The sequence below is a fragment of the Mauremys mutica genome, chromosome 14 (genome assembly GCF_020497125.1).
Source record: "Mauremys mutica isolate MM-2020 ecotype Southern chromosome 14, ASM2049712v1, whole genome shotgun sequence".
Taxonomy (NCBI): Eukaryota; Metazoa; Chordata; order Testudines; family Geoemydidae; genus Mauremys; species Mauremys mutica.
Genome location: NC_059085.1, coordinates 14,584,599 through 14,602,543, shown reverse-complemented (window position 1 = coordinate 14,602,543; position 17,945 = coordinate 14,584,599). Strand labels below are relative to the sequence as shown.

Genomic DNA, 17,945 nt, shown 5'->3' with positions numbered 1-17,945 from the left:
TCATTTCACTTGTTTTGCTACTAGCCACATTTCACCTGCCTGGATTAACTGAAAAGGTCTAAATCTCATATGTACTCATTATGTGCCTTTATGAAACTGCGCTACAAGTTATACATCTAGATAACGAATTGTTTTACAAAATCCATGTATGCATGATTCCAAGACTGCAAAATCTGAATTTGTTTTACAAAATATACATACACACAGTGTACTTAGAAAAATAATTTGTTGATGGGCTACACAACTTGAGTTAATGACATTTATTAAGAGGTAGAAAGCTGAATGTCTCACAACTGCATCAGAAGCTTCCTGCAACTCCAGTTATGGCAGTGAGATGTTAGATATTTACAGTACAATTGCAATGAACTACTAATGAATTTGATACTGTCAAGCCACCTTTTTGCTTTGGGTTCTCTTTCGAAACACCATTGGAACTCATGAAGGCTGAAATACAGCTACTTGCCAACAACTCTCTGCATTGTTTCTTTTACAGAAGACTGGGCCTGACTGTTTTGTATTACTTCTGAGCTAACTACTTGGATGAGTACTAGCCACGTTGTATGGCTTAGTTTAGAGGTCTCCATTGTGAGCTATGATTAGCTATTGTAGAATAAACAAACAAGCTTACCTTTTATACATATGATGTATTTCAGTATTCTCCATCAGCAAGATATCCTAAGCATGGTCACACCACCAACACTTTAGTGGGGTCTACATCACCTTGATGTGTTTGGATGAAGGAACAGAGGCACTTAATAAGCCAACACACATTGTAAGCATCTCTTTTATTTGTTGTAATATAAAGAAGCATACATCATTCATTCTTTTCAGTACAACTCAAATTGTACACCAATTAAAACAAGATCAGTGTACACAGACATCCATGACCCTGTCACAACAAGACTCATGACATTTTGCTCTGCTGGTATTGCACTTTGAATAGGCTTGAATTAAGGCACAGTAAAAACAAAATCATTTAGTGCTTCTACAGCAGATGTCTTCTTAAACACATGCTACATGACAAACTAGTTTTTCTAGCTTATGTATATACACACAAAGAAAGGAAAAATGCATGCACTAGAAGGCTTAGATTTCAACAATTTTGTTGCTTCATAATATACAAATAAAGTAGTTTAAAGATGTAAACAAATTGCATGCACATAAACTAGAGCAAAATCTTTAATACAGTATCTGAAAGCTATTATGCTTAAATAAAAAATATAACTTACTAGTACTCAATGTTTATGTGCCATTTTTGTCCTGTAGAAATTAAAAGTTTGGGGTTCTTTTTGCTTCACACATTGGCAGCATGTATGTTAATAGGAAAGACTGATATGGCTTTTGCATTACACAACACAATGACAAGAAGAAGCTTCTCCTATTCCATTTGGATGTGGCATCCTGGGTATTTTCCAGTTAAGGAACGCAACAACAAAAAATCCAATAGGATTTATGCTACAATTTGGGAAAGCTGCAAGGTTCAGCAGCCCTTTCCGGAGACATTTTGCTGAGAGTAAATTCTTAAAACCTAAAACAAAAGAATCTGAACAAACCAAGTTTCACTTTCCACTTCAAACACTACAGAACAAAAATTAAGTCTCCCTCTCTCCCCACCGCCCCAGGGGCTGTGATAGCTGAAGTGCTCTTGGATTGCCTCACGGGTTAACTGGGTGGCAGCATTTCAACAAGTACCCTGAAATCAATCTTCCTTCTCTTTCTTAAGGAAATTAGTGATATAGTTTTTCTCTCTCTTTTTGGTGTAGGGCAGGAGATTTTTCAAATTAAATACAGGAACAAGTATCACTCCCGCAACCTACCATGTCAGGCTGAAAAGGCACATTTACTGCTGTGTGGATAGCAAGGGAAGACTTTGTTTTATTAAAAGGCACAGTGTTTAGTATTACTTCCCTTCCCTCTCTTCTCCCTCCCCCCTCCCCTCAAGAGTCTTTTGGTTAGACCAGATAGAGTTCTATATAGCGACTTCCCAGGAGTCGTCCATTTTTCTCAGCCACTGCTTTCTTAGCCAGGTCCAGGCTTGGAAAAGTCACCAACGCTTCTCCACTGGGCTGGCCACTAAAGTTGTAAAGCACGAGAATGGAATCTGTGTGGAGCTGCAGGAATAAGAACACAAGGGAGGGGGAAGAGAAACTTAAAAGCGAAGACCACAGATGTAGGCTCTGTCCCTAACACTATGTACTCCTGCTGGTTTCTTTAATTGCTTTAGATCAACAGAAAGGCAGTTCAGAGTTTTATACATAAAAACACTTCATCTGCCAAGCTTCAGATCATCGTGGCTACAAACAGCCAAGTCTGGAGGAGAATAAAGGACTGAAGACTGAACTGAGAGCTGTTTTTTTAGTTCACAGCAGAAGGAACTTTAATTCTGCTGGTGTACGAGTCAGAAAGATTCAAAAGTAGCTCCAGGAGGAGAGTCCAGTACAGAAGTACTGCATTTTACTTAGATTTAAGGTTAGCAAGACCATGTGTCTACATTATGGGCACTACAGTGGCATAGCTACTACACTGTACCACATGGTATAGATGCAGACAAACAGTGACAGAAGGGGTTTTTCCATCGCTGTAGGAACTCCATCTCCTCAAGTGATGGTAGCTAGGTTGTCAGAAGCATTCTTCCATCGATCTAGTTGCATCTATACCCTGGGCTAGGTTGGCATAGCTACAGCACTCGAGGTATGAATTTGTCATATCTCTGAGCGTTGTAGCTATGTTGATCTAAGTTTGAAGTGTAGACTAGCCCAAGACAGAAGAGGTATAAAATTTAGTAAATGATAGGCAAAGCAAGGAAGGAAACTTCAGCCTGCAGTGAAGTATGCTTGTGCTACCTGGCTTATTGGCCAAGAAAAACAGAAAGGGCTATTAAAGCATCATGAATACTAACCCAAAAGAAAATAAGGCAGACAGTGACACCAGAAAGGGAAGCATGGATAGAGCAGCATGAGAGGAGAAGATGCATGAGAATTAACAGAACTAAATTAGCCCCCAGAACCAGAGAAGTAAAAGTTGTAGTACTTCAATTGAATCAAAGGAGCCTTTGTTAATATGGAGGGAAGAGGGCGGAAAGAGTGGTGGGAAATGAGACTGTTCTGTCAATGTAGTTAATTTACTTGGGGTGACACGTGGGCCCTGGTATGTTCAAGGATTTAACCCCAAAATATCGAGTATAAAATCCACTCAGCAGATGTGCCCGAGCTTGTCTGTGCCCCCATACCAGACATCCTGGAAGCCCTTGCAGGGTAAATTTGGAAATCTCATTTGTATATTTGATTTAATAAATCTGAACCAAGCTAAGAAATCAAAAGTTGAAACAGCAAAAACTGAATACAAGAGATTCATTTGCTGGAAACTTAAGATGGGGTCAACTCATTGCCAGAAAGAACACAAACACACTTGCTAAGTTAGAACACCACAGTTTAAGGGGGAAAAAAAAAAAAAAAGATCAAGCGTAATACTTGCTTTGTGGAGTCTACATCCTTCAGATTTAAAGAGGAAAAACATTTGCAGCCCTCCCCTCCCGCCCACCCACCCCAAAAAATGATGCTACCATATATGCTTGTTACAGTAAAATAAATGGCAAAACGCTCACTTTTTGGTTGCCTCCCATACTAGTTTCTGAGCAACTTTATATTCTGACATGTAGAAGTAAAGCCAGCACATACCAGAACTTCACTCACCCAAATGCTTGGTAGCAATAAAAGCAGTCTGAAGTTATAAGCAACAAATCATGTTAGGAACTAGAGGTACTTAACAGGGCAGTGAGCACAGACACTATTAGATCCATATATACGGATACATTTCTCCCTCCAGAAACAAGGTGAATTAGGAAAGCAGCATGCCGAAAAATATTCAAGAACCTTATACAAAAATTCCTGTAAGAAGCCCAGATTAGGTTTAGAAATCAGATTAATAGATTTCAGATTACTAATGCACTTAAAAAGGAAGAAGCACTTCATTTGGGTAGAACAAAATTATATTGGGTCTGTTTTAAAATGTTTTTGCACCTACACCTGTGATTGCTAACCGCTGGCTACAGTATATCGGGGTCAGTCAGTCAGTTTTAGTCTCCAGACCCAAATGCAACGAGAGCATATGGGAAGTATGGTTACACCACTGAGCACGGGAGAAAGCAAAAAGCAGTTTCTGTAGCAGCTTTGGTTTTTAAATCAATGTATTAGAAAAAAAATAGTGTAGTTATGATAGTAGGGAGTGTGCTTCTTCCCCCCCCCCCTTTTTTTTCTTTTTCTTGAAACAAGCAATATCAGTAGCAGGAAAAACTGTATGGAAGGCCAAAAGAACAGGCTGCAGGTTCTGCAAGAGGCAGAGTTGCCTAGGTTTGATTAACTCTTTTCCGAGCTCATTTGTGTTCACTTTAAGACACTAACCTATGGTTTTAATGTAGATGCCTTAAGTAAATGTATTCATTTTGGGAATTACAGCTGAAGATTCATTCAGAGGAGGAGAACGACGTACTCACACATCGTGGCAAATATTTATTCTCTCTGGGTGGTTTGCACCAGAGATGTTCATACCACGGTACCCAAGGCTACGCCACTCATTTTGTAATCTGTTAGTCTGAGATAACTCAGCTCCCATCTGGCTGTAGCAAGGCCCAGTTATTAACCCCATTTTCCAGATGATATGAGTGAAACACGAGAGCGGGTGAATAACTTGCCCAGGATCATAGTGAGTGAGTGTCTATGTATCTGCTCAGAATGAACCAGAGATTCTCCTGTCCCCAGCTCTTCTAAACACTACACCACACCGCCTTCAGGTGACTTGCTCCCCAGCAGGTGTGATATTTTATCATGAAATCACACACACGACTGCCTTGATACAAATGGCTTTACAGAAAAGCCGCTCTAACCTAATGACCTATTAACTCAACTCTTTGTAAGTCATCTGTTTCCAAATGATATTATACCTATGGGGGTGGGGGCGGGGGGGGACCAGCAGAACTAATCAGTTGGATTTTTAAAAGGGAGAGACTTGATATTATGGAAGTCATTAATACTTTCTAGGTCATATTAGAATTATGCATTACAACCACACAAATGTCAAAATTCATTATTGTCATTATAATTAAATATCAAGGCAAAGAGGCATAAAGTTTTGTCACTTGTTACTGCATTGAAAAAACTTGGACATTAGCAGAACATTTGAATGCATAATTTAAAATAGTACCATTTGAGCTCTCAAATGATTGCTTTGGTTTCTCTTCCAAAAAGTATTAGAATAATTATTTTTAAAAACAAATCTGAGCATCTTTAGGGGGGGAAAAAAAGTTGGTTAACTTAGTATTTAAGACTCAGGAGCAAGCTTTTTACATGGGAATGAAGCAATAGATAACTTAGCGCTCTAGCATTCAACAGAGAGTTTGTACAAAGCTTATGGACCTGAGGGCTTAAGAGGTACACATCTTGGGGTTGGCCCTGCGCAAAAGTGAATTTCATCCTGAAGTGGTAACCAAAGTTTCCAGGCTCCAGAGATAAAAGAAAATAAAGTAGGAGAGGGGAGGCAGTTTAATTTCTGAAGTTGTTCCGCTCATACTGTTAAATCAGAAGAATACTTTGAACCTACAGTATAATAATAAAGGTATCTTAATATTGCTTTGTGCCCTCAAATTGCACAATTTTTTTCAATAATTATATGCTTTTTTTTGTTAATAGTTTAACTGAAGGATTTAGTAGTTTAATCAATATCCATTACATTTTTCAAATGTCTGTTACCTTTACTATACGTGAATGATTCGTAAGAAGTCCCAGCTCAGAAGCCAAAGTGTAAGCGTGTATTGAGAAAGCTGGGATCAGACTGCAATGGACAACTGGGATAGTTCACCATTAGCAAGTTTACTCACTCATATAAAGAAAACAAACACCCTTATTGACAGAGCAACATTCCAGACCCATTCTAAGGAATAGGGATCTCCTTGGTGCAAAGTGAGCAGGAGATATCAGAGAAGCATTCATTTCTAGACAACTTTGCAGTCTAAGAAAGATGGAGAAAGGTGGGGAGAGGGTTAAAAAAAAAAAAAAAGGAATGTCTTCCTATTTTTTTTGAAGTCAAGGTTAGAAGAAGTTTTCTTGCTACATTCAAACAAACAAGAATAAAAGCCCTGGGCTAAAAGCCTCAGATGGAGCACTCAGCAAATGGTAATAAACCACTGTGAAAGTTTAACAGAAATTTCTTTGCACAAAGCCAAGCTGTCACATAACCTCCACCATTTACCACTGCTGTCCCATCAGCCACAGATCACAGGAGTAGCCTCAGTTTCACCAGATTAGTTGATTTTTTTTTTATTTTTTTATTTTTTAATAGGACAGGAGCAGGGAAGGTTAGAGTAAGGTTCCCAAACACAAGCTAGGAAGGAAAAAATCTCCACATCACCAAGCCCTTCATTTCCCTTCCCGTTCACCACTGGAGACCCAGCTTCTGCCAGTCCCATCTTACCTTCTTTGGAAGTTACAAACAGTTACAAACAGACCCACTCTTTCGGTGCTTGTAACACACTCCTTGCTTGATCGTTCAGCTGAATAAGGCCATTGTAGTCATCAGGTGCATACTACAGTACAAGTGTGATACACGATAATCAGCAATAGAAGGTACAGTTCTTGTACAGCAAGCCACACAGACTACATTTGCAACCTTAATTAAGAGCATCAGCTACAGTAACTGGCAGGAGACAAAGTGAATTTGACACACACAGCTTATATGCAATCAGTAAAATACATTACTTGAAGAGTTGGTTGGAGATAAGTTTATGGAAGAAATATGGGGGAGATTATATACTGCATATAGAAGCTTTTTGTAATGCAAGTCTTCCTTAATAAGGAAATTTAAACAACCAAATACCCTTTCTTCCTTAATATTCATAGAACAGCAGCAAGTAGATATTGAAATGATGTGCCAGGTAACAAATGACAAAGTCTATGTATCAGAGAGAGCTATACTATGTTACAGCAGAGAATCTCATAGGGATTGGAGCACATGCTTTCTAGACTGCACAAATTGACGTGAGGAGAGGAAGGATTAGGAGAGACCAAGGTCCGAATTCTGATCTTACTTAGGAGTGTAAATAAGAAGTTAACTCCACTGAAGTAGAGAGAGTTACCCTGGTGAAAAGCCAGCGTGAGGCGTTGTCCGCACACAAAAGCCAAAGTTGTACCTCTGTGCCTAACACCAGCATAGCTAACGCCATACAATTCCCAAGTGTGGATGCATTTATACGGGTATAAAAGAGTGCTTGTATAGGTGAAGCTTACCCCCATATAGGAAGGAGAATAAGCTATACCAGTGTAAAGCACTTTTATACTGATATAACTGAGTCCAAACAGGGGTTGTGCCAGTATAACCATTTTGGTAAAAAGAAAAATCACATCACTAACCAATAAAGTTATACCAGTACAAAATAGGGTTGCCAACCCTCCGGGATTGTCCTGGAGTCTCCAGAAGATGAAAGATCATGTCAGGTGATGAAATCTCTAGGAACACGTCCAACCAAAATTGGCAACCCTAGTACAAAAGCTGTGTATAGACTAGGCCTAAGACAGAAGAATCAGGTCAAAGATCTTAACCATGCATGAGAAGGGCGTGTTGTTATAGGGGATGGTGCAAGTCTGTATCTAAAGTCTGAAAACAGATCTTGGTTGATGAGACCAAATGCCGGTTTATAAAGAATGTCTCCAGAAGCACACATACTGGAAAGAAACAAATCCCAGAGAACACCTGACTATGTTGTGGAGACTACTGGAATGCTACTTTGCAGCAAAGAGGTACACATAACCCAGTTTACATTATGTCCTTTCTGCAGTAAGAAGCAGAATTTTCTGTTTTGAAATGGCTTCCTTTACATGCATTGGTAGATTACACTATCCCCAAGCACACAAGGTTGTATTGCTCTGCTGTCCTTTGTTTCTTTTGATACAGAAAATGTCTCCTGCCAGTTTACAGGGAAGAACAAATATTGTATTTATAAAAGAAAATGAGAAAAAAAAAGACACTTTATAGCCACCTATAGTGAAATTTAAAGAACACGTAATACACCTACCACACAGAGCAACATCCAAGAGCCCAAACACCATAAGAGAAAGAACCCCCACAATCTTCAATACAGATTTCTAGCCACCTTCACATCTAGACCCACTCCATTAAGTACAAACAAACGTAAGAAGTTTTTTCTAGATAGTCTCTACCAGGGCAACCAGGCTGAGCAAATATTAATTATCAGCTACCAGACCTGCCCTTGAAACCAATCTACAAAAAGTAAGTTTGTTCTTTGGAAGGAATGTCTCAATATAGTACATACTTTAGATACTAGATTATCAGCAGATTTGCAGTAGGTAAAGCCCTGTAGCCTCTAGTGAGAGTATATTTTTTTTTAAAAAGGTACTTGATATGCATAAGGAACAAGAAAAACGAGGAATGGAAAAATTACAGTGTATCAGAAATGGCAAGAAGAGAGATTGGTATAAAGCATGAGCTCAAGTGTGCAGGAAACTTGAATAACTATTGTGGTGGGTTTTTTAAAGAGTTTTTTATTTAGAAGACAGACATGTAAAAAGGAGAGATTGTATTAAGTTACGGTAATTAAACAGAGGTTATGGAGTAGTAAGTGCTTCCGAACAGCTCCAGCTTAAAAAAAAAATTACAAAAAGGCATTATTGTAAATCAAGTTAGGGAAATAATGCAATAGGTGAGGTCATACAAGAAACTAGGTCTCTAGTGAGAAAATGACAGCTACTCCAAAAGACTTGAGATAGAGCATTAAATGAGCATTTCAGATATTGCCTATATTGCAGAAGCCTCCTAAATGAACAAGGCCAAGGTACACTACCATTGGACTGGATGACCAAAAGTGGAAGAACCTGAGGTCCGCTCAGGTGTCCAAAGTGGAATATCAGTGTTGCTAGCTTTGAATGCAGGGACATGTAATTAGCATTAAGCCTCTTAATTTAGGCTCAGTATTTCTGCTTTACCAGTCCCCTACCAAGCTGAGATTGTGAAATAATTATACAATAATGTAAAAATGCACTATTATGGATTTGCCGGAAGTCATCCGATACCACGTATTGTACAGATGACAAAAAGCAACATTAAATAGGTCAAACTCAGAAGCAGATAGCTTAAAAACTACTGCCAAAACCCATTTCCTGCTGTTAAAAAGCTGTCATCTACAATAGCATGTTCTTTGCCTTTGTTCATTCATATAGGCAAAAGGTGAAATTTTCAAATAATTCAAAAATTCTGCTTCCATTGCAATCAATGGCAGATAAGCCAGTCTGAAAATCCCAGATAAGATAATCAGCTGTGAACTCATAGAACCGGAAGTCATTTTGAAAAGCTTTATAAATCCAGTGACATATCAAATTTGGCCTCAACACATCTAACCTGAATATAGATGTTGCATTTTCAAAGGCATTCTCTTCAGTGGGCATTTTTAACTCATGCAGAAAACTGGAAGTTTCTGAGGAGAGCTTATTCTTAACTGCCTGGCAGCAGCAGCTGACCCGTTATCCAATTATTCATCAACAAACCAAGCATCTATTGAAAATGTTTTTCCGTCAACCAGTGTCTCTTTTTCCTCTATTTGACAGAACAGTCTAGTTTATTGATATAGATGAAGCAGAGGGAGCGGCTTCTTAGATAGATTGATTTTTCCTTTACATTTTCCTTCAGTCAGTGACAAAATAATTCCTTTTTCACCCTGAGGTGGCTATCAAGTCCAGCTGAAGTTAGTGGCGAAAGGCACATGAAAAGAGCCAAGAAGAGGCTGCACACACATCACCACCGTGGGGGTTTCTTTAAAGGATTCCTCATTTGACCCTGATCTCAAGGGCAGCAGGAAATGGTACTTGGTGTGCCCACCTGTACTATGGGTCTTCCAGTGGGTAGGTAGGATTGGAGCCACGTATGGAGTCAAGTTCGCACCAAGAGGGTAGCTTGGAAGCAGAAAGTAATGCCAAGTAATAGCAAGTGGTGAATCTTTACAGGCTAGAAAAAAAATGGCAAGATACACCACAGAGTAGCCACAGACAAAAGACTAAGAGCAGGTGACAAATGCATCTGATAGGAATAGAGTACTGGTACCCAGGGGAGTGGCTGCTCAGTGAGTAGCAAAGCTGATTTGAATAGGGGGAACAAGTTGATCCTTTTGGAAAGCAAAGGTGAGGCTGAATCATTTTATATGGGAGCAGGATCAATCTCTTATTGACTAATTAGACTGATAGTAGGATTTTCACATTGAGAAATCGCCGTCAGAAATCTAGATTTATGAAGGCTGAGAGAGGAAGTAGAAGCAACCCTGTTTATCAAATCAAGAGGATTTCCAGACTCAGTAGGTCTTTTCTAGTGTCCTAATGTGAACTGGCAAAAATGTAAATGTAAAAAAGAGAAAAAAAGTTAATCCAGTTGTCAAAGGTTGTTAAGTTCTGTCTCTCAGGTCCGTACTGTTAAACAAGTAGAGGTCTATGATTACTTGAACCTGCACTCTATATTTAAAGACATTATTGTACCATTGTTTCCTTCTCTCTGCTCCATGTTCGTCCGTTTTCTTGCAGTTCCTCAGTAAGAGCGTTTTATGGCTTTTGAGTGGCAAGTTACAGCACTGTAAGTAGTAAAGTTGAACCAAGAGTTGCAAACCCATGTACCATCTAGGTGGACTCACCTCTCCCTCACTAGCAGTAACCAAGGGGCTATTACATTTCCTGGTTTACCTCAGTCCATCCCAAGAGTCACATTCTCTGGCTGAAAAATACTCCCTCTACTGTTTCAAAGGTTAGTTTGATACACATGATATATAAGCAATATCACAAGCGTCCTTCACACAGCTTTTCCAACATTTACTAATTTCTGACCCGCAATAATTCTGCTACGCTAGCCTATCATCTTATGCAGAGATCACCTGTGCTGCTTCCTGAGGAGATCATGCTGCTTTTTCACTCCTTTCCTAAAAAATTAATTTGAACCTAAACCTTTAGAAGCAAAAAAGTTAATGCATTACTATCACTGCATTACTAGCCCTCCTGAATTCCATTTTCCCCTCACCCTATGGTAGTGCCTCTGCAAGTATCTGCCACCTAGACAGGAATAAGGGCTTGGCTACACACCGTTTGTGCACTGATTTAACTAAATGGTTTAGAAACTGATTTTAGTTAAGCCCTAAGGAAATAGGGAAATTAAGGGGAAATATAATAGGAGCCAAGAATAGTTTCCAGCTAGAAAGGAGGTGCAACTTGCAGTCGTTAGAGGCAAAATGGCCACTTCAGAGATGCAGCTGTAGCAATTCTATTCTGGATTTACAAGGCAAGTCACCAGAAGAGTTTGCTAGGAAAGTCTCCTCTAAAAATATGAGCCCACCCCAGAGAATAGGTCCTAGGGAGGGGAGGAATCCCTAAATGTCTGAGACTCTGATTCAGTCTAGATTATTTGGTACTGAATCAAAGAGCCTTAACTGAATTGCTTAAAATGTGACAAGCAGCTAGTTGACCGCAATGGTAAACAGCAAAATTTACTATCCCAGTTTTGAGAGAGGCTCTCTCCTTGCGGGCAGTGCTTCCAACTGAAAGATCAATCTAAATTCAGAACAAAAGCAGTACATGTCTGAGCTACAGCTGTGTTCCATTTTAGATGGGGAAAGCGATACAATACACCTCTACCCGGATACAACGCGACCTGATATAACACAATTTGAATATAACGCGGGAAAGCAGTGCTGGGGGGAGCGCTGTGCACTCTGGCGGATCAAAGCAAGTCCAATATAACGCGGTTTCACCTATAACGCAGTAAGATTTTTTGGCTCCTGAGAACAGCGTTATATCAGGGTAGAGGTGTATTGTCTATTACTTGCTAGCTTTGCTGCAAAGCTATGCTAAGCAAGACTATTCCCCCACCCCCACGACTCCCTCCCATCCCCACCCCAGAAGGTGTTGTGACTAGAATTGGCAGCTAGAGGATGCAAGAGACATGGATGAAGAGGCTATCCCCCTAGGACTGTGAAAGGTGTCAGATTTCAAAAAGGACCCATAGGAAACAGAGAATACTTTCTTTGTTCAAACATACATGCCAGGCAAAGCTTAATCCAGGGGAAGTCAGCAACAGTGAAGTCTGCTGTCCTGATATTAGAGATAGATGAGTTGTTAAAGCTCTTCGAATTTTGCCATTCATCCATTTCCCCCACCGCCTCATTGCTGCTTTTTTTTAAAAAAGCAATTAGCCTTGAATTCTGTGTCTAAGACGACTCAGAGGATTAATACATTGCAAAACCCTCTATAGCTTCACATGAGGAATGGTATACATAAACCCAGTATAGGTTTAAAGGATATTCATTTTATTTTATCCTATAGAAAAAGAAGTAAAACAGGCACCAGGTTTCCAACATGGCCCTGTTTCAGCAAGCAGGGACTAAAACTCTCACAAGCTTTAAGCAATTTTAGATGTTAACTATGATCCCTCAAAGTCAGTCTTCCCAGCTCATATCATTTCTGACTGTAGTTCTGAATGAAACACAATGCCCTAGTGAACAGGTCTACACTGACATCCAGGCTAACTGGGTTGATAAATCTGCTTTCTATTCCAGAGTATCACGATTCTATTAATGGCACACACACTCCTATGAAAGTAGCAAGCATCAAAAGCTTGGATTATTCTTAGCATCTTGGAACATTCCCCTTAATCTCATTGGTTCAGTTAGTAAGCATGAGAAGCTTAATTAACCAATAAGCAAATGTAAGGCTAAAGTGTACAATAAACAGCAGATTTAGCAAATACACGTTACATAAATAACTAAAGATAGAGGCAAAAAGTACCTTTGCTTATTTGGTATTTATTTACCCTTGCATAAAAACATCACTGTTTCTACAAGTGCTAATGGCTGTTCTCCAATCATTCACTTACCATTTCCTTAATTCCTCTCAACTTTAATGATAGCTGTTTAGAGTGTTGTGCTGCAGTGACCTAACTGTACAGTTTACTAGTGCTGAATATAGTCAACCACCCAGGTTTCCCCCATTCCTTCTCCCTGATAGAGAGACAGTTTCAGGAGCTGAAGAGTGGATTTTTATTTTTAAAAATAAATTCCAGAAATCCAGTTCTCCTTGAAGTAGAAGATTTTCAAGTTATGATAGGAGCTCGCAGTAAATATCCAGACTGACTCATAATCCTCCTCCAAATCCCTTCAAAAATTTTAACAAATAATTAGGGAGCTGATGTGCTGAGGCCACTGCCAATCATGCTGACCAGTATGGTCTCATTATTTCCTTGTGTTTCCCCATCTGTCCATCTAGATCCTCCAATTGTCTCTTGTCTTATACCTAGGCTACGTCTAAACTACAGACCACCGCAGCGGCACCGCTGTAAGGTCTCCTGTGTAGTGCTCTTTGCCGACAGGAAAAAGCTCTCCCACTGGCATAATTAAACCACCCCCAATGAGCGGCGACAGCCTCGTTGGGAGAGCCTCTCCCGCCAACGTAGCGCTGTCCACACCGGTGCATGTGTCAGTGAAACTTACATCGGTCAGAGGGGTATTTTTTTTTTTTTTTACACCTCTCACCAGCAAAAGTTTTGCCAACAAGAGTGCTAGAGTAGACATAGTCTTAGACTGTAGCTATCTGTGGCAGAGACCGTCTTTTTGTTAACTGTACAATGCTTAGCACAGTGGCATCCTGGGCCATGATGGGATCTCCCAGGATTCACTGCAATACAATAATCATTATAAGCTACATCATGAATTATTGGATGGTAACATGCTAGCATTAAACGTTTACATTCAGAAGCGTATTGCACATTGCAATACAATAGAGAGGGTTTTTTCAAGCATCTCCAAAAACAATTATATTAACTGCTCTGTAGATTTTTTGTGAGGTTAACTGAAAGCATCATGTATGTTTAACTGTGATGAAGGAATTCTTAACTTAATTTAAAAAATCATAGGAGCATCTGATGGTGCTATAAGGATGAAACCAATTTACTGGGCTATTAAATAAAAGAAGCCAACTCTAATAGTCAAACTGATGAAAATATTGAATTATAATTTTAACACCATCTACTGTTGGAAGCATGTACTGATGTTGAGACCAGCTTGTTCAAGCACATGGTAAGCCAAGAGTATCTCCCTTACGAGGCAGGTCTGGTGTGAAAGCTGCTTTCAGTTAAGTAGCAACATGTGCATACATGCAGTACATGAAGCCCTTGAAGACCAAAGAGATTCAGACAAGGAAACAGCAGAAAATAAATAAAACTTAACTCATCCCTTTCAGACAGGAATACACAAAAGATAAAAATCACCCTTTGTTCTCAGCATCTCGGATCCAATTTCCGTGTCCACTGAAAATCAACTTCAATTATTTTCACAAAGGGATTAAGATCATACCCATGCCAATGGTGGTTAACAAGGGCTCACTTTATAAAGGACCAGAAGCATCGTTCAATACATCCTCTGGGTAGCAGTAGAAAGAGAAGAAATGGGGGAGTGGGAGAGGGAGGGAGGAGATAATGTTAGATTTTCTTACCAGAGACAAAACACTGTCCCAACACTATAAAAGTAATCAGACCTTTTACTTACAAAAGTATTTTTCCAGATTACTGCAGGAGTGAGTGCGTGCATGGGCGTGTGTAAATAAAAAAACCTGGACTAGCACATGTATCATGTAGTGATTTCTCAGCTCCTTCACAAGATTCTGATCCCTGATCTACTCAGGGCAGCATTTTCTAAAGACTTAATTCAATCAGTCACTCTCTTTCATCAGCAGTAGCTGATGACAGTAAAATGTATAAACTTTTAAATATCTTGCTGTGTTCCTCACCTCAAATTCAACTGGGCAAATGATGAAAAACACACCCAAAACCAGCTTCTTAAATGTCATAATGACTAAGCTTGACTTTTAAAATTATTTTTGGGTGGAGTAGGGTAGGGATTTATTTCTTGTGACTAGAGAACAGGTTAAAGTAGGAGTATACATCTAGTTCTGATTTATAAACACATTCCTATACATTTAAAATTTTTAAATATGCCACACACACACACACACACACACACACTTTAAGCTACCTTCCATTTAAGGAGATGGAAGGAGCAAATTAAGCAACAGAACTGAAACCTGTAAACTATAAATATAAGATTTAGTTAATTTCACATATTTTCTTGTTAGTTACTTTTCCACCTGAGGTTTTGATGCAGGACATAATTCTACATTCTCAAAATAAAATCTCATGTTAAAAGATAGCAGGGAACAAATGAAAATAAAAATAAATGTAGTTTTAAAAAGTTAATTAAAAATCAATATAAATGAATAAGTAGTAGCGGTCATATCTCAAAAAACAGGTACACATTACTTTGGTTTGAACTTCTTAAAAGAAAATTTCTGAGACAAAATGAAAAAACACAGCTGATTAGAAAAACAGTAAGATAAATTTCTTAGCAGAATTCAAGAGGTGGTGCTTGATTTACACAAGAGCTTTGTGGTTTTGAAGCCATTAAATTACCCAAAATGTGTAAAATCTGCAAAATTCTTTCTGAATTAGCAAGACCAGAGCGATACAATTTCAATAATACCAAAGAGGCCATCTCCACTGTTTAAGCAACACTAGTTCTGGAGAAGACTTGGTTTTCTTCCCACCCTAATTATCAGAGACAGCTCCTAAGATATATAGCTAAGTGTTTTCTGTGGCCCAAACAAGATCACATAGCTGATACCATGCATTACAAAAAACATAGTCTACTATAGACTTAGAAGAATCTTGGAGAAATTAACGTACAATGATTGTCTCCTCATTCTGAGTGTTTTCCTTGCCTGAAGTTTGCCCCTATCCAACAAGAAAAACCCCCAACCCATCTGCATTGCAGTCTCTAAAGGAGAGTAAAAGTCAGAAACAGGGCTGGTATGGCTGGACAGTCTATTTATAAACCACACAGATGGTAGTTTGAGACCTAATGTAACCTACATCAAATTTTTCATTTTTCCAAATGTTTCAGTACAATTTAATCCCTACTATCAAAGGTTTGGAATTTGTACCATTTATTGCTATTCACAGACATTAAATTATCTCCTGAATGATTTTATTTTTGCCTTTGCAAGTGTTCAGCTACAGAAGAGAGATTTAGATAGCAGGCGTATCAACAAAGCTCATCTGACGTGTGCAGGAAGATGCAGGGAATACTAATCTACACATTCAAATATGTGAATATCCCATGGATGCAGCTCAGGTTCTTCATCTTTTATATATATATATATAAAATATTATATGGTAGATTGATGCTCACTTGCCCATTAACTGGAATTCAGTTCACCTGATAATTATTTAGATAACTACTGATGGTGTATAGAGCATTTGTTCAAGGTAAATCATGGTTTGGAGGATTAATTCCAGTCAACAGCGAAATATGTTAGGCCTTGTAAAATGCCTCTGAAGTAGGTAGATATCACATCTCAATTCCTCCCCACCCAGGTCACAGAGGGAGCCTTTCAATGCTGAAATTATCATTCATACCTGTGCTCTGACCACTAGGTCATGTGTCTAACATTTGAAGAGAAAAAAAAAAATCAGAACTGCTATAATTAACAAAAATGAAATGTCCATGAATATATTTTGGGATGTGCTGATTGTAAAACTTGCCTTACCCACGATGCAACACACCACCATTGGCTGACCATGGGTACATGTACTCTGCACACTCTTACAGCCGTGTGTAAGTGCGTACCCTGCATGCTCCCCAGCGTGGGTATAAACAGCAGTGTAGATGGTGAGGCACTGCTTAGGCATGTAAAGATACACCTAAAGCCTCTGCGTAAGTACCCTACATGGCTCTCTATGCACCCATGCAATGCCTCCCCACCATCTACACTGCTATTTTTAGTAGTGTAGTGTGCCACTATTTCCCTGCTGCCGGAGCCTTTCCCCACTGCAGGGAAAGACTACGGTGGTGGGTAAAGGCTTTGGCAGGGGGGAGGCAGCGGGGAAAGTTTCCGGCAGCTCCTGGTTGCCTCCCCTCTGCCAGAGCCTTTTATTGACACATGTAACTAACTACACACTGCAGTGTAGCCTCAGCAGGCTTTTCACTGCGGCGTGTAGCTACATGCACCCTACCCCCTGCCACCAGTGGTGTGCAGTGCAGGTGTGGCCCATACGACAGGGAATGCATAGCCAGCAGGTTCCTTCCTTTTTTCCCCCCAAAGCCAAGATTTACTAAGATTGACACAGAACAACAGCAGCTAAGAATGCTGTGGCACCTTATAGACTAACAGACGTTTTGGAGACAGCATGAGCTTTCGTGGGTGAATACCCACTTCGTTGGATGAAGTGGGTATTCACCCACGAAAGCTCATACTCCAAAACGTCTGTTAGTCTATAAGGTGCCACAGGACTCTTTGCTGCTTTTACAGATCCAGACTAACACGGCTACCCCTCTGATACTTGACAGAACAATAGCTATCAGAAGTCCAAGTCACAGAAAGGTAGATGTTGATGAGAGGGACTGGATACTAACCTGGTATCCCTGGAAGAAACTGAGAATTTCCTTCATTCCTGTGTTATAAGGCAAGCCCTGCATACGAACTAAAGCTCCAGGCTGGGGCAGCATTGGAGTGTGTGTGGCTGAGGCAGCAGCTGCTACCGCTGCAGGAGGAGCTGCAATATACCCCACCGTGGTAGGCGACACTGGAGGACTGAAAAGGAAAAAGTGAAGCAGAATGGTTATCAGTGACCAATGGGTGGCTTTAGGGCTTGAGGTAGGAGAAAGGTTTGAGGTGGGTCAATTTCACTGAAGAGTCAATATTAGCTCGGGGGAAGAGCTTCTGAATGCTCTTCATTCCCAACCCTACCGCAAACCTAGGAAGTGCTACATCAGAGTAAATACAAATCAATAGTTCTAAACCACCAGACAAGCAGATAATGGCTCTTCCCAGTATAATAAGCTGGCTATTTAAAAAACTGTCAAT

At 39.7% G+C, this 17,945-nt stretch overlaps 1 protein-coding gene across 10 annotated transcripts in view; it reads right to left on the bottom strand.

Annotated features, from left to right (window-relative positions):
• Positions 1-766: 766 nt before the first annotated feature.
• The window catches only part of ESRP2 (epithelial splicing regulatory protein 2), a 66,046-nt gene continuing 48,867 nt past the window's right edge, over positions 767-17,945 (bottom strand). For 8 of the 10 annotated variants that reach the window (XM_044987445.1, XM_044987443.1, XM_044987449.1 and 5 more), the window contains 2 exons: positions 17,495-17,672; positions 767-2,111 (listed from right to left, as the gene is read on the bottom strand). In XM_044987445.1, coding sequence (XP_044843380.1) covers positions 1,953-2,111; positions 17,495-17,672 — 337 coding nt within the window. In that variant the 3' untranslated portion in view covers positions 767-1,952. Of the gene's footprint in view, positions 2,112-6,465; positions 6,578-17,494; positions 17,673-17,945 lie in introns of all 10 variants that reach the window. The other 2 variants (XM_044987447.1, XM_044987451.1) reach the window with 1 other exon arrangement.